Source organism: Bombus fervidus, chromosome 1 (assembly GCF_041682495.2).
Source record: "Bombus fervidus isolate BK054 chromosome 1, iyBomFerv1, whole genome shotgun sequence".
In the NCBI taxonomy this organism is placed as follows: Eukaryota; Metazoa; Arthropoda; class Insecta; order Hymenoptera; family Apidae; genus Bombus; species Bombus fervidus.
In genome coordinates this window covers 15,302,044-15,317,519 of record NC_091517.1, presented here as the reverse complement: position 1 = coordinate 15,317,519, position 15,476 = coordinate 15,302,044, and the positions used below count along the sequence as shown (strand labels likewise).

Sequence of the window (15,476 nt, the reverse complement as noted above, 5' to 3'; positions counted from 1 at the left end):
ACATATTTTATATGTACAAAAACAGATGTAAGCTCACATTTAGTAGAACTTTAACATTGTTTCAAAAACATAAAGCATTGTATGGTAAGCAAATTTTATAATAGATAGACTACGAATTATAACGCATTCTCTACTAATTAAATACTGTTCTAAAACTTATACTTTGTAATATTTTTTTATATGACTTATATTTTCTGTCAACTTCCTCATGTACGTTTTATGATAATTGTACAACACATATAAAAGAATCAATTGTTTAATATCAAATCTAGCTAAAATATAAATTGAGTAAGTCACAAAATTTAGATTTTTATTTGTTATTTATGATTAATTTTCAAAAGTATTTTTGTTATAATGAACATATAAAAATAAGTATAAATGGTTACTAAGATTTATTTTTTTATATAATTCTTGTTTTATAATATTACAAATATTAGAAAATAACATCAAAAATATTTTAATAAAATATTTGAAGCAATGTAAATGTACATTTGAAGTATGGTTTCAGGTTGCAAAAATGTTGCTTATAAACTTCATATGTAATTCATTAAAATATGTTTTTTTTTATTATTTTTGACTTTAAAAAGTATAATTGTGTTTAACTTTTTGTTATACATATAAACTATGTAATATGTATGTACATGTTATGTATGAATTAAGAACATATTTATATGAAAATATGTAATCTCGGTATTATATGTGAATTTAATAATTTAATCATTTGTAAATTTACAATACATTCATAATAATTTATTTTCTTTATTGAAGATCCGAAAAAAAGGTAGATGCATTATCAATTTTACTACTTGGAAGATTATGTTTTAATTGTCTTTGCTTTCCACCTTTTACACGTTCACTAACATCTAAAGTTTCAAAATATTGTACATTCCAAAACTTGATATCATTATCATGTGACGAAGATGCAATTAAAGTACCATCACTGTTAACATCAAGTGCTTCAATAGAAAAATTATGTTCTCCTACTATTCCAAGATGATGATGAGGAAACAGGCTGGTAGCCCTGTACATTAATACATACAACAAATACATAATTATTTTAATTAATATATGAAAAAAGATATATAATAAATCTTAAACTATACCTAAGTATTCCATCTTCTCCACCTGTTATCACAACATTTTCAGTAATTGGAATCATACAGTTTATAGCTTTTTTAGTTAAATTCGGAAACTCATCTGAATGAAGACCAAATTCTCCCCAATTATACACATACATTTTTCCTTTGCTTGTACCCACCAATATTTTTGTTTCAGATTTAAATAAACCAAGACATGTCAGTTCCTCTTCATATTCTTCTGACTAATTAAATGATTATATATATAATTATATATAATTAGATAACATGATATCTATTTACACATACTTGAACATGTAGTTTCTTTCCTGGTATATTAAATGTAGTAAGACATCCATCTCCACTTGCACAAACTAAGTATTTCCCTTCTTTGTTTGTTACTATAGTGCTTACATAATCCTCCATTTTTTTTAATGAAAATATAGGTATACTCTCTTTTTGTCGAAGATCCCATACTTAAAATACTTAAATATAAATATAATGGATTCAATGAAACAGAGAAGAGAAAGAAACAATACATATATAACATACCTTTTACTACACCATCATCGTCTCCAGTTGCAAACATATGTTCTCCAATTACAGTCATTGTATATATTGGCTCCCTAAAATAAATCAAACATTAAGTAATGGCACTTATATTTTTATTTATATTAACTGTAATAATTATATACATACTCATGTGCATTTTCATAAAGTCTTATTAACTTTTCTGTTTCTAGATCAGTGAGCATTACAGATAAATCCTTAGCAGTAGAAAATAAAGTTGTACCAGAGTCATTGAATTCTATGTCACGACATGCTTTAAGATGCAATTCTAAAGTTGATATCAGTTCTGTTTCTGTATTATTATATTTGTATCTACCAGATAAAGAAATATATATGTATACATGTATAAAGTTATTCAAAATTATTAACAACATATTAATTATGATATTAATAAATATAAAATTTACAAGTGTACATCTCCTACAATATCGGCTACAGCGATCATGTTTGAATTAGGATGGAAACATATATCTACCACATGATCTTCTGTTGTAATAGGTGGAGGATGATTTGTATTTATATCTTTTGACCTAATTATTGCTTTTACAACTTCATCTTCTTCCTCATTTGCATTTAATAAAGTTGATTCTGTACTGCCACCTTTAAAAAGAAATAGAAATATTACCTTTTTATAATATTATAAGTAATAAAAAACATATACCATTAAGTTAGTTTTTATTACAAAAATTAATTAAGTTTAAATTATTTAAACATTAAATTTTATATAAAATTTACTTGTATGTGCATTATTTGAATCAGGAAGGTCCTCATTGTCTTCGCTGTCTGTATCATCATTGCTCAAACTGCTGTCGTCTGACAATGTTACTATTAACATATATAAATTTGTACTATCGTTCCTTGCATCACTGTCAAGATTATTATTCTCTTCATTATCAAGAATAAAATTATCTAAATAATACATATATTTAATTATAAATAAATATCTAATAAATATAGAAAAATTGTGTAATAGTTATTAATGAATTAATTCTTATTAACTACTGTTATTATGTTATTAGTGGAATCAATTTAAACACGTGCACATAATATTAAGGAGTAAAAATAAGAAATAAATGATTATTTATTCTATAGTAATATAATATAAAAGGCAAAGCAAAAATTCTTTTTATTTAAGAAAAGGTACCTGAATATCCTTTATCTAAATGCATGTTTTAAAGATCCTAATTCTTTTTGACGATATTTGTAAGGTTTTGTATATAACACACAGTATGTATAACTGTTTCACTGTACGAAAACTATTAAAATTAATATTCCCTATAAATTGCACTATATAAAATGTGTTGTTACAAATTTATAGTGATTTTTCAGGAAACAGGAATATGGGTTGGTACCCATGGAGCGCTGATCCGCTCTGCTCGCTAGAGTGCGGAAAATATTCAAATGAAGATGTTAAGTTCTATCGAAAGAGTACTTTGATTCATAAGATTATTCTGATAATTTTTGATACAAGTGGCGTGTCGCGATCCTAGATTGCAATAACAAAAATTCTGATAATTTTTGTTTCTTCTTGGCTCGTAAAGTCCCTTCCAGTTCTTCTCCTAGAATCTGCATCCTCTCAGATCCTAGTGGACTAATCGAAAAATAATTTTCACCCTGTAGATCAGCGCTTCTTTTCCTATACTAATTTCACTCTCCGATCTTCGTTAGTGGATGGTAATGGGAACGCAAACTGATGTAATTGACAACGTCGTGTGTATGTGTGAAAGAAAGCATGCACTTTGCGTGGCGCGTAGAAACTATCCGTTGAAAAAATGTACGGTTCTCTTAGGCTTCCATCGAGCTAATTCGGCCGAATGCTTTTAAGATACAAAAGCAGAATGTTTAAGCATATAGTTCTAAATCTCTAATTCTTTGAAACAAACATTCTGTCAAGAGAGCCTGCGTGACTTTAATTGAAGCTGCCAATTGATTACGATTCTTAACAAAATTTCTCAAGTTCGCTAAATAAAGTATTTTTGTTCCCAAATTTTAACTTTCCCATCGTCGTATTACACATCAATTCTTTATACAGTTTCTAAATATATTTTGTCTTTTAGACATACATGGTTGACAATTCAAATTACGTTCCACATGTATATGTTGATCTTTGTAGATTAAACTCATACTAAAGCTATATTCGAGACAGGTAATTAAGGTTACGTTCACGCGATAACATAATAGTATAAATATATATTCTATTGTCTAAATAAATAGTTAATTAATAAAAGAAAAATTCTATACAATAGCTCATTATACTATAAAATTTTTATTAATTTCTTTCCGGAATATTAAAAAGATATTTGGTTTATTATTAAAATTACTAAAATATCTAGAAATACCAAAATCCCTATTTCAGAGGGCGCCATTATACGTTGCATCGAATTTCTTGCCTAACTAACTATAGTAATTGCAATCAGAGTGGAGTGTGGAGTATGTAGTATGGAATATGTAGCATGGTGGACCATGGCGCTACATGGTTCAAGAAAGATATATTTTCATAAAATATAAAAACGATTCTTGTGTGTAGCCACGTTCATACTTTGATAATTTTAAAATGGAAACTCGGACGAATGAGTTGTTAACAACAGGTCCTATAGCAACGATTAAAGAAGAGCCACTTGACCAAACTGGCGCGAAGCAAGATATGCAACAATCTCAAGTGCAGGGCGTTTGCATTGAGGAAGAGTGCGAACAGCGTATCGAGTGTACAACTGAGGGTCAAGAAAATGAGACACGTGCATTTTTATCGAAATGTGTATTCTGTGGAAAAACATTTACTTTCGGTGATGATCCAAAACTTTTAGAATGTTTACATGCAGCATGTTCGACATGTGTTAATAGTAAACTTAGTGATCACAACACATCGGTCGACGTGGATGTTCTGTGTAAGGCTATGTTATACGTCTACATTTTGCAACTTTATTAAATTTTGATTCCGCGAGTTTTTCTTCTTAACATCTATAGAGTGAACCTTCTAGTTTAATGATTTCAAATATCTTGTAAATTACTTGCTGTATAAAAAAATTTCCCAAATAGAAATTGACTGGGACCAAAAAGAATATTATTTAACATCATTAGCTTTTCTATGAGTGGATATAAAGGATATATGAAGATTAACTTAATGCATTAATTTTTTAAATGCATTAATTGATGCAGCAATATTACATGTAGAAAAAGTTGTAAGCTGTTTATTGTATGTTAAGGATACATTAGTTTAGGACATATATTAATTGTAATATTGTAAAATGGTACTAGTATTTGAGCTGTATCGATTAATGTATTAAAAAATATATGGTTCCATTTAAGTACTGTAATTGATCTTTGAAAAATTAATAGCATCAAATTATATCTGCCTCAATATTATTTATTAATCTGTATAATAATATTCATAAATATTAAAACATCTTATTTATATTAAACGATAGAAACAGCATGAAACAACTCTTATGTTTATTTGAATAAATTTTTAGTAGTATCTTTATGATTCAAAATGATTATTTGATATTAATATAATTTATAAAATATTTATGTTTTTATATATAAGTATATTATATTATATAATAATTAAGTCATGACTTTAAAACATACATATCATTGCAGTGGAAAGTAATGTAATTGCTTGTCAGATATGTAATGTCACCACACAGGCAGAAAACTTAATTGAAAACCGATTCCTATCAAAATTTATAGAAGAGGATAATAGTCCAGGTACTGATGACGAATCTAAAGAAACAGAAGAAGAAAAAAAATGTACCAGCTGTCATGATAATGCCAATGCTACAAGTTGGTGTGTAGAATGTGAAGAATTTATATGTCAAAACTGTGTTATGGTAATGAAAATATTACTCAATAATATGTTTATTAAATATATTTCTTTAGAAATAATGGCAATTATTTTAAATTTGTGTTTCTTAAAGGCACATCAGAGATTAAAAATAACAAAAGATCACACAATTAAACCAAAGGATGAAGTTGCCAATGATAGAGATAATGTTAAAAAAAGCAACAAAAAAATACCTGGCTATTTATTTTGTACAATTCATCCACATGAACAATTATCTTTATTTTGTCAAACATGTGATAAACTTACTTGTAGAGATTGTCAGCTAAGTGAACACAGAGATCATAAGTACAAATTTATTCATGAAATTGCTACTGAAACTCGTGCTTCAGTGTCAACTTTACTTAAAGAAGTGAGGTAATTCTTTTGTATTTCTACTTTTTTTATTTATATATTTTCTATAAATATTAAAATTAGCTTTTTAATGTTATGTTTAAAATCTATCTGTTTTGCAGTTATAAACGAGTCTTATTAAAAAGTGCAATGAAAGTCATAGAAGACAGACAAGTTCTTATTTTAGAAAAAAAGAAAAATTTAGTGCAAGACATAACACAAATGGTGGTGCAGTAAGTTATTGTAAACTTTACATTTCAAGTTTAAGTGAAACAAAATTATTTAACTTATGTAATATTTTTTTACACAGGTTAACAAATGCAATTAATACACGAGGAAAACAATTAGTTATGCGTCTAAATGAAGTTTGTGATCAGAAACAAAACACATTAAATGAGAAAAAAGTTGCTTTAGATCAATTATCTAAACTTACTGATCATTGTATCCAATTTGTAACTCATGCCTTAAAAAAGGGTTCAGATATGGAATTACTTTATAGCAAAAAGTATGTATTTGAAATACTAAATATATATAAATATAATAAATATAAATATTCCATAATTTTTTTTCAGATCTGTTACAAGTCATTTACAAAGAATAAAAAGTAGACGAGCTGACATTCCAAATCCAGAAATACCAGTTAGAATAAATTTGTCCTTGGAGAAAGTACCAGATTTGATAAAAGGTTAAATTAATAATAATAGGTGCTTAATTATATGTTATTAAATAGGTAGTTTGTGATATTGCTACAAGCAAAAGTTATTTCCTTTTTTTCAAATTAGTTATCTAATAAATATTTGGTTTGTACAATATTAAATTTTTTTTTTCTTTCATAATTTTAGTGGTTTCATCTATTGGAGGAATAGTAGTGGATGGTAGAGTATATCCTTCAATATCTCCATTAGGTGGAGTAAATACAACACCATCTATGCCATATAATGAATCACAGACAGATCAAAAGCAAACAACTAATCTATCAAATGTACATATGGATGGTTCTTCCATAGCTGCACAATTACCTGTTGCAACACAACAATCTAATAGTATGCAACAAAATTCCTATCAACAAGTGCCTCTTCATATAGCATCTCAACAGCAGCAACAAACGCAGTCGCAAAATTATATGCAACATTATCCTATAAATAACATGCCACCTCGGTCATCACCACAAGCACATCAACCTCGTGTACCATATCCAGTCAATTTCAATAACAGATTACAACAACCAATGATGATGCAACAACGTCCTTTGGGAAGCTGCCATCAACAAGTAACATCGTCCACACATCCTCATCAACAAGTTCACATAGATCAACTTGGTCAGAATACAAGTTTACGTGGACTTCTTGCACATAATCCACCACCTTTCCGATCTTCTACAAATCATGTATCATATCGATTGCCACCTTATAGATATCCTCCAAACAATTCCCAACGACCAGTACCACCACCTGCATATCAACCAACAAATACATCCATGGTATCTGGTATAAGACTTCAGCAATGTAATCCAACTTCTCCATCCGCGCAACATATAAATTATCCTATGCAACAACCACCTACAGCTCGTTGGCATATACCTCAAAATGTCAATCCCTGTCTTCCTTTTTATACTTCCCGCCATCAATCAAATACACCTTCCATGTCAGTTCCTACTAATGATACCTACAAAATAACGTTAAAAAATCAACAATCAAATGCAAATCAAAAATATAATACACAGACAACTACTGCTTCTGATACTCCACCTCAATCACAATGTTCAGTGTCTGTTGGTCATACAGTTAGCTCGTCAGTACCTAAAACGCCTAGTCCTGTGCCTCCTGGAAAATCAGATGAAACTGAAAAAAGTTTAGACAAATTTTGCCAAAAATCTTTGAATGATCTAATGCTTACTATCGCAAAATTAGATAGCAATGGAATTGTAGTAATACCAGAAGCTCAACGAAACCAGTTAGATTCGGCCCAAGTAGATAGTTCAACTGATGAAGGGTTGAATCCAATGGCTGAGAATTCATCAGGTAATTTAATTGAAATAATAAAAATATGTAATTGTTATTCAAAATATTGGTTAAATATGTATTTTGTATGTATAAAGTATAAGTGTATATGTACAATTATGTGTTCAATAGATAATTCAAAAAATGCTGCAGCATCCATGGCAAAGGATGATCCAAATGAAGATTGGTGTGCAGTATGCATGGATGGAGGAGATGCAGTATTATGTTGTGATAAATGCCCAAAAGTCTTCCACTTATATTGTCATATTCCTAGTTTAAAATCGTTTCCTGAGTAAGTGTACGAATAATATAGTATAATAATATTTATGTTTAATAGCTAATGTCAAATTTTGTTGTGCAATAGTGAAAGTGAAACATGGCAGTGTATGTTATGTACTAATGTACTAGACTGCTCAGATGACCCACCAGGAGAAAAAAGACCAAACACAATGAGTGCAAAAGAATTAAGAATTGCACAAAGAATTGTGTTAGAACTTTATTGTCAATATGAGCAAAGCTTACCTTTCCGTGAAATAGTATCTAGTGAGGTAAATTTTTTTCTATCCAAATTTAAAAAGTATATAAAATATATTGAAGGAACATAAAAGTTATTATTTCATTTATAATTAACAGATAGTTGATTATCATCGTATCATAAAAAAGCCAATTGCACTAGATGTAATTAGAGATAAATTAAAACCTGAGCATACAGAACATTACACAGATTTAAGACAAGTAATGGCAGACATCAGATTGATGTTCAAAAATGCTTTTACTTATAATCCTGTAAGTTCTCTGTTGAAGACTTTATATCATATAAAATATGATATAAAATTGTTATAAAAACATTCATACATTTCATATAATCATATACTTTTTTTTATTTAGGTTGAGTCGCAAGTGTATCAAGAAGCACGAAATTTAGAAGAATTTTTTGAAAAATTATTATTAAAATGGGCACCAAATTACGCATATGACGATCCTTTTCTTTCGGGTGACAAGGACGAAGACGAAGAAGTGTTTCCTCCTAATAGAAAATATCGTCGTATACTTACAGACTAATTTTCACTTTCCGTAATTAAGCACATAAACAAGTATATTATTTTTAAAACACATAGCAGAATTATATTTCCATATAATGAATATTTCTTAATTATATTTAATATTGCTTTTCGTGTTTAATTAATTAATAAATGTCTATAAATACTTACGGATACTAACAATTGAGCAGACATTTACAACTGTAGTATAGACTTCTTCACATTTTATGTTCAGTGAAGAAAATTTTACTTCTTGCTTAATATTGCGAGCTTATTGCATGAATTTATAAATTAAAGGTGATCACAAATTTAGTTCATAAAATATTTGAGTGTGTTGACTATTTCTTATAAATTTATCATAAAATCTGTTAGAAAACCTATCATTTAATTATATCAATAATTAAATTACTAAAAAATAATTGCATTAATTTTACAATAAAATATTTCAGTAAATATATAAGTATTTTTTTACAAAGTATTACGACTTTATATACATATATATATGTATGTATATAATATATACACAGAGTGTTCCATATGTGACAGTATTGCAGAGTTGAGTTGAGGATATAAAAATGGAAAAACAAAAATTCAGATAAACATATGAACTATTTTTGTGTTTTCAATTTACTTCTCCAATATACTCACATAGTACGAAACATTTTGTATATCTGTATTATCATTTTAATAAAACTATAGAAAAAAATGTTGAATTACTTGTTGATAAAAAATTACAGTTAACTATGTAACATATTGACTGAAAATTTTATAAATTAATATCATTTTTAAAACGTTTTGCTGTAAGAAAACCGTTTAATTGTTAATATTCCGATGTATTTGATAAGTAAATACATGTTTGTTACACGAAAATGAACAAAAGATTGAAATATATTAACATTTGAATTTTCATGTTTATTTCTCATTTTATTATAATTAATTTTATTATTTAAATTGTCTTATATTAAAACGTTTTAATGCATTTACTTGATAGCATCAAATGTAGACAACTATGTTGTTAAATTTCACATTATTGTATTACACCAAATGCATGTAGGATGTACAAAATAATCTTACATAAAATATACAGAATGGAATTTTTTAAAATTGTTTTATCGTTTCCAAAATTATAATTTGTAATACAAATTTTACTCTTACAAAATTTAATATTAATTATATTATTTTAGTACAACAAAAAAATTAACAATTTAAAAATGTATTGCATCATAAATTAAAAGGTATATTACACATCAGAATATAATTTTACAATAAAGATGAAATTGATATGTAATGATTTTATAAGTACAATAAATTTATGTAATATTGCATGATACTCTTATATATATATGTAGTTACATAGTAATTTCTTTTCATTGTGTAGGAAATTCATATATTTATATTTATGAATATTTACACCTTAATTTTATTTTTCTATTTTTATAATAAAAATACCAATGAAAAATTATTTTACATAGTGTAGTTTAATTCAATAAATATTTTTTATTTATATTAATAAATTATTGTTGATAATTTATTACTTCTAAATGATTCCAAATATAAAAAAGATGTATAATATAGAAAACTTTATTACCTACTTTACTACTTCTTAATGGTTGGATTGGAAGACAGTTTCGTGGCCCTTTTTCCATTATAAAAGAAACATTTGCACGAGTAACCAATCGCATGCTTGTATTTAGTAGTCAGTGTTAGGTAACTGTATTATAACGTTATGAATTCAAATGTATGATACCCGCATACATGTATATACATATTACTTTTAAACTGTCAACCGGGTTTTGTAGCAGAAGAAGTATTTCTGTATTTATTTAAAAACATATTATGAATTTGATAAATTTAATTTATAATGTATCTTTTATCGCTTTTGTAACTTTTCTTTCTTTAAAGATGAAAATATAAGTATGTTAATTTTAAATGATCAATTAATACTTTTTGTGACAATATATACACGTGCATACCTACATGTCGGTTTATGTGTATGTGTGTGTTTTATGATAATTTAAAGCTTTTTAATAATTTTCAGTAATTCATAGTTAGAATATTGAATAAAAAATAAAATATTTTTTGTTAAAATGAATTAAAAAATTTTATACATATCAAAAGAATTTAATAATGTCATATGAGACTAGTAAAGTTATATCTTTAAAAATGTCATAATATAATTTACATTTTTCCGTTTGTATGTGTTGATATATATATATTTATGTATGTAAACTACTGAAGTATTTATACTTCTTTAATATATAACTATATTATAAATGATATTTACATATTAAAATTATTATACATTCCATGCCCATTCAAAAAATGGACTTAGAAGCAACTGTAGTTAAACGTTTACAAAAACTGAGGCAGTGGCAGTTAGAACAACAAGAACGATTATTGAAACAGCAAGAGATACAAAGGCAGATGTTAACTCAGAAACAAGATTGTATGTATAAAGCACTTGAATTATCAATACAAGAACTTGATCTGGATAAAGATATATTAGATATAAGTAATTCAAATGAATCTGATAAAAATACTGGAATTAATAACAAAAATCTAATTATGTTACATAATAAACCACAAACGAAAGAAAATTATACACAAGTAATAAATAAGAATGACTCATATGTTGATCAAAATATAAGTGGCAATTTTGAAAACATAATTTCACAACAAAAGTCGCCAACACAAAGATTCAGTGAAGATGTAATTAACATTGAAAGTCATATAAGAAGACAATCAAAAGATAAAACAGATATAAAAAATGACATAGAAGAAGAAAAACAACTAGAACAATTTATTATGGATGGAGTAGCACCATTACCACCTGATAAAATAGTTGTTCATCACATTTCTATTGATGATGTACCAATATTTTCTCCTAAAAAGGATTTTCATACATTGCTTGAAGAAAGATTGAAAGACAGTGAAAATGAACCTCCTGAAAAAAAGTCTAATGCTAATTCAGGGAATAAAATAAAAAAACCATTTTTAAGAAAAGGAGAAGGTTTAGCTCGATTTAAGTTGAATCAACAATTACAACCTTCTACATTGAAAACAAGATCACATAGTATATCATTTACCAACAATACACGATCTGGTTTTAAATGTCCTAGAAATGAAAGTAAATGCAATAAAATTCAACATTCAAAGAATGCACAATTATCAAAAAAGACACATTGTATAAATGTAGCTCAAAAACATCTATGTCTAAAAAATGTTTCATTACCAAAGAAAAAAATTCGTAGTATGCCTAAATCTAATACTACAACTACATATTTGAAAGATGATATTAATGAAGTGAAAAATGCAGTTGAATTAAATACTTCAGATTTTCATTCTGGAACTCAGAAAGAATTAGAAGAAGTAAGAATATTTGAATTGTTAGAAGAAAAAGCAGAGAATTCTAGCTTCTGTTCTACATCTAGTGCAGTTACTGCATTCTTACAACAATCAACACCATTTAAAGTAAAAAATGCTGAATATAGAATGGACAGTAGAGTGCACAATGCAAAACAAGTTACTCCAAGAAGTAACATACCTAAAGAACAATTGATTGTAAAATCTAATCAAGCATATAAATGTATGAAGTCCAATACGGATACTGATACTCACTGTGATTTCTCAGTTTCTATAAACCAGAAAATTATTCATGATAATATACATAAAGATATAATGTTTTTGCAAAATACTAATGAAGACAATAGAATAAAACCAAATAGAAACGGATACGTGTTATTAAGGGATCAAATCAAATCTATACATAATGAACAGAATGTTATAAATAGAATTGATGTTCCTATTGCTGAAGACAATAAAGAAGTCAGTCCTCATGTTAGATTTTCTGAATTTAATGAATACAAAACAATTGGATTAACAGATACCTCAAGTATATCAACTGAATCATTAGTAACAAAAAGTTTTTCAGATGAAAAGGCTTGGAGTGATTCTTCAATCGTAGAAACACCTACTGTACAAAAATTATCAGTGCCATTTGAAGTATCACAGTCTCCTGTAATAATGAAAAGTAAAATATATAAGGCACAAACCTGTAAAGATATGACAGAGAACAATGATTCTACTTGTAATACAGATGATATGTACCAAAGTGTTTGTCATAAAGATGAATCAGAATTATCGGATACTGAGGATTTAACTTCCAATGATGAAGTAAGTAATTTACAAGATGATTTAACACCACAAAAAATTGATAACTTTTATGATACTGGAATATTTAAAAAAAATATGAAATTTTGTGACAACAAAAATGTAGATGAATATGTAGATAATCATAATAATGTAGTTGTAACTGAAGATCAGGAAAATATAAAATACTTACAAGAAACAAACGAAACTATTTTTAAATCAGAACTTTTAAAAGCTCGTTTATTGGAACTTGAGCAGGAGATCAATATATTTCGTAAAGAAAATGCAGCTTTATCTATGCAGCGTAAAAAATTACGTGAAGATCATCAAAGTTTACGCAAAGAGTATACGGAAAAAGAAAAAAATTTTGAAGAAAATAAAAAACAAGTAGAAGAGCGTTTACAAGAAGAAAGGAAAAAGCTCGCACGTGAAAAGTCCGCATTAGAAAATAGAATGCGAGATTCACAAGAAAAAGCTCAACAAAGTAAATTGGAAAGACAGGAAATCCAAAATTTGAAGCAAGAAATAGAACAATTGGTGCAGGACATGCTTATAAAGGAAAGTAGATGGAATGCAGCACAATCTAGACATAGATGTCAAATGAGGATATTAAAACTAGAAAATTCAAAACTGAAACAAGAAGTAGAGAAATTAAAGAAAAATAATATTAGGAATAAAGGAAGATCTGGAGCTTCTATAAATACAAGAGCAATTCATCAAATTAATAAACAAATTAACATGCAATATAAAGAATCTAAAAAAATTAATGATGCTTCATTAGATGATGACCAAAAACTGACAGAACCAATAATGAAGACAATAAATACAGCTAGTGAACAGGATATAGAAAAAGGGAAAGAATATAATTGTAATAGTAATACGAATATTATGAATGATAAATCACAAAAAAATCAAACAACTGTAACAGATATTGTTAAAAAACGAAATTTATACGAAAATTTAATCAAAGAAGCAACATTAGATTTAGCAGAAATTCCAGAAAAATTTGATGCTCTTGAAAATTTAAGTGAGTCTAAGTCAGACTCAAACAATGAATTGAAAAAAGTAAATAGTCAAATAAGTGTTACAAAAGCTAATTGTAAAAAATCATATAAAGAATGTGATACACCTTCTAATCATAATGATATTAATGACAATATTCAATTACATGTGCAAAATGATTATAAATGTTTTGATGAAAATTATACAAAAGATTTAGCATCAGCAGATAAACTGCGTAATATACACACAGAGAATATATCTTCGTCTTATCGAAGTAATACTAGTACTGATAAACAAGGTATGACACAGATTGAACACCCTGATGGTTCTATTGAATGTCAATTTCCAAATGGAAATATTAAGAAGATATTTCCCGATCAAGGTGTAACTAAGTTAATATATTATAATGGCGATATTCGTGAGACTAATAGAGATGGAAAAATAAAATATTTTTATGCATCAACACATACATGGCACACAACAATGCCAGACGGTTTAGAGATTTTAGAATTTTCTGAGTAAGCTTTTTTCATCACTTCATTTTATTATTTAATTTTTAATTTCAGCATATAAAAATTTATTATTCAGTGAATATTACTTCTTCTATTATTTAGTGGTCAAGTAGAAAGAAGACTGCGCGATGGTACAGTAGAAGTATTATTTCCAGATGGTTCAGTACGAATTGTAGAGTCAGATGGTATTGAAAAATGGACATTACCAGATGGAACATTAATAAAAATTTTTACTAATGGTGAAAAAGTTCTTACTTTACCAAATGGACAACGTGAAATACATACTAGTACTCATAAGGTAACAAGCAAGAATATTTCCACAAAAATAAATATTCCTTAACTTTTTATAAAATACATATATGTACAAAACATACTTATATTATACATATTTATACTTTAATACTTTTATATAAAATTTAGAGACGTGAATATCCTGATGGAACCATTAAACTAATCTATCTTGATGGCGCACAGGAAACACGGTATTCAAATGGCAGAATACGTCTCAAAGATAAAGATGGTAATCTTTTAATGGATTCCTATCAATAGAAATTATATCACACCTAACAAAATTGAGGATAGTATCTAATGAAACAATTAAATTTTATTTAAAGTTATGCATATTTAACATAAATATATTTTTAATAATAATAAATAAATAAAATTATAATTAGATATATTTGAAATGTTTTAAGTAAATGAAAATAAAGACTGAATCTTTTACTGTTAACATAAAGTGTAGTAGTGTTTCCAAATTATGAATATCTCTCGCATAATTAGAGTAGATTACATAAAATTGTGATTGATGGCACATATTGCCTTTTTGAGGTGAGGTGATTATCCTGAATCATGCTTATATATACATATGTATATGATCGATCATAGGAACTCATCTCTGTATAGACAGATCTCGACACTCGCTAGGGATAACCACCTGAAAACTAAATTGTGAT

General features: G+C 27.2%; 3 protein-coding genes across 6 annotated transcripts; 2 read left to right on the top strand and 1 right to left on the bottom strand.

Moving 5' to 3' along the window:
- Nucleotides 1-540: 540 nt before the first annotated feature.
- LOC139987579 (WD repeat-containing protein 55 homolog) lies at nucleotides 541-3,150 on the bottom strand. 2 transcript variants are annotated; one of them, XM_072003995.1, is made up of 8 exons: nucleotides 2,999-3,150; nucleotides 2,382-2,555; nucleotides 2,054-2,246; nucleotides 1,776-1,958; nucleotides 1,629-1,702; nucleotides 1,386-1,552; nucleotides 1,104-1,321; nucleotides 541-1,021 (listed from the first exon to the last, which is right to left on the bottom strand). In XM_072003995.1, exons 1-8 carry the CDS (start codon nucleotides 3,000-3,002, stop codon nucleotides 760-762), a joined length of 1,275 nt encoding a protein of 424 aa, XP_071860096.1. In that variant the 5' UTR covers nucleotides 3,003-3,150; the 3' UTR covers nucleotides 541-759. The 2 variants fall into 2 exon arrangements, with proteins under 2 accessions (XP_071860096.1, XP_071860086.1); XM_072003985.1 differs by lacking the exon at nucleotides 2,999-3,150 and adding an exon at nucleotides 2,791-2,973.
- A 515-nt stretch (nucleotides 3,151-3,665) lies between these two features.
- LOC139987547 (E3 ubiquitin-protein ligase TRIM33) lies at nucleotides 3,666-9,767 on the top strand. Of its 2 annotated transcripts, none has more exons than XM_072003934.1 (12): nucleotides 3,666-3,792; nucleotides 4,003-4,531; nucleotides 5,247-5,476; nucleotides 5,564-5,844; nucleotides 5,943-6,053; nucleotides 6,131-6,325; nucleotides 6,393-6,505; nucleotides 6,663-7,841; nucleotides 7,974-8,112; nucleotides 8,185-8,368; nucleotides 8,454-8,606; nucleotides 8,709-9,767. In XM_072003934.1, the coding sequence occupies exons 2-12, from the start codon at nucleotides 4,201-4,203 to the stop codon at nucleotides 8,880-8,882; spliced, it is 3,090 nt and encodes a 1,029-aa protein (XP_071860035.1). In that variant the 5' UTR covers nucleotides 3,666-3,792; nucleotides 4,003-4,200; the 3' UTR covers nucleotides 8,883-9,767. The 2 variants fall into 2 exon arrangements, with proteins under 2 accessions (XP_071860035.1, XP_071860028.1); XM_072003927.1 differs by having other exon boundaries at nucleotides 7,953-8,112.
- A 1,088-nt stretch (nucleotides 9,768-10,855) lies between these two features.
- On the top strand, nucleotides 10,856-15,196 carry Sas-4 (spindle assembly abnormal 4). 2 transcript variants are annotated; one of them, XR_011799871.1, is made up of 3 exons: nucleotides 10,856-14,529; nucleotides 14,679-14,821; nucleotides 14,944-15,043. XR_011799871.1 is itself a non-coding variant. In XM_072003873.1 (3 exons), exons 1-3 carry the CDS (start codon nucleotides 11,168-11,170, stop codon nucleotides 15,070-15,072), a joined length of 3,687 nt encoding a protein of 1,228 aa, XP_071859974.1. In that variant the 5' UTR covers nucleotides 10,860-11,167; the 3' UTR covers nucleotides 15,073-15,196. The 2 variants fall into 2 exon arrangements, 1 of the variants encoding a protein (XP_071859974.1); XM_072003873.1 differs by having other exon boundaries at nucleotides 10,860-14,529; nucleotides 14,626-14,821; nucleotides 14,944-15,196.
- The last annotated feature ends 280 nt before the right edge of the window (nucleotides 15,197-15,476 follow it).

What these genes read in the sequence shown, in the direction of transcription:
- LOC139987579 (XM_072003985.1), bottom strand. Translation starts at nt 2,815, where the DNA reads ATGCATTTAGATAAAGGATATTCAG. An exon ending in CTTTATGAAAATGCACATGA is followed by an intron (nt 1,703 to 1,775) that starts GTATGTATATAA and finishes GATTTATTTTAG; the next exon opens with GGAGCCAATATATACAATGA. An exon ending in GAAAGAAACTACATGTTCAA is followed by an intron (nt 1,322 to 1,385) that starts GTATGTGTAAAT and finishes TCATTTAATTAG; the next exon opens with TCAGAAGAATATGAAGAGGA.
- Sas-4 (XM_072003873.1), top strand. Translation starts at nt 11,168, where the DNA reads ATGCCCATTCAAAAAATGGACTTAGAAGCAACTGTAGTTAAACGTTTA. An exon ending in GAGATTTTAGAATTTTCTGA is followed by an intron (nt 14,530 to 14,625) that starts GTAAGCTTTTTT and finishes TCTATTATTTAG; the next exon opens with TGGTCAAGTAGAAAGAAGAC. An exon ending in TACATACTAGTACTCATAAG is followed by an intron (nt 14,822 to 14,943) that starts GTAACAAGCAAG and finishes TATAAAATTTAG; the next exon opens with AGACGTGAATATCCTGATGG.
- LOC139987547 (XM_072003927.1), top strand. Translation starts at nt 4,201, where the DNA reads ATGGAAACTCGGACGAATGAGTTGTTAACAACAGGTCCTATAGCAACG. An exon ending in ACTTTACTTAAAGAAGTGAG is followed by an intron (nt 5,845 to 5,942) that starts GTAATTCTTTTG and finishes TCTGTTTTGCAG; the next exon opens with TTATAAACGAGTCTTATTAA. An exon ending in AGTTTAAAATCGTTTCCTGA is followed by an intron (nt 8,113 to 8,184) that starts GTAAGTGTACGA and finishes GTTGTGCAATAG; the next exon opens with TGAAAGTGAAACATGGCAGT.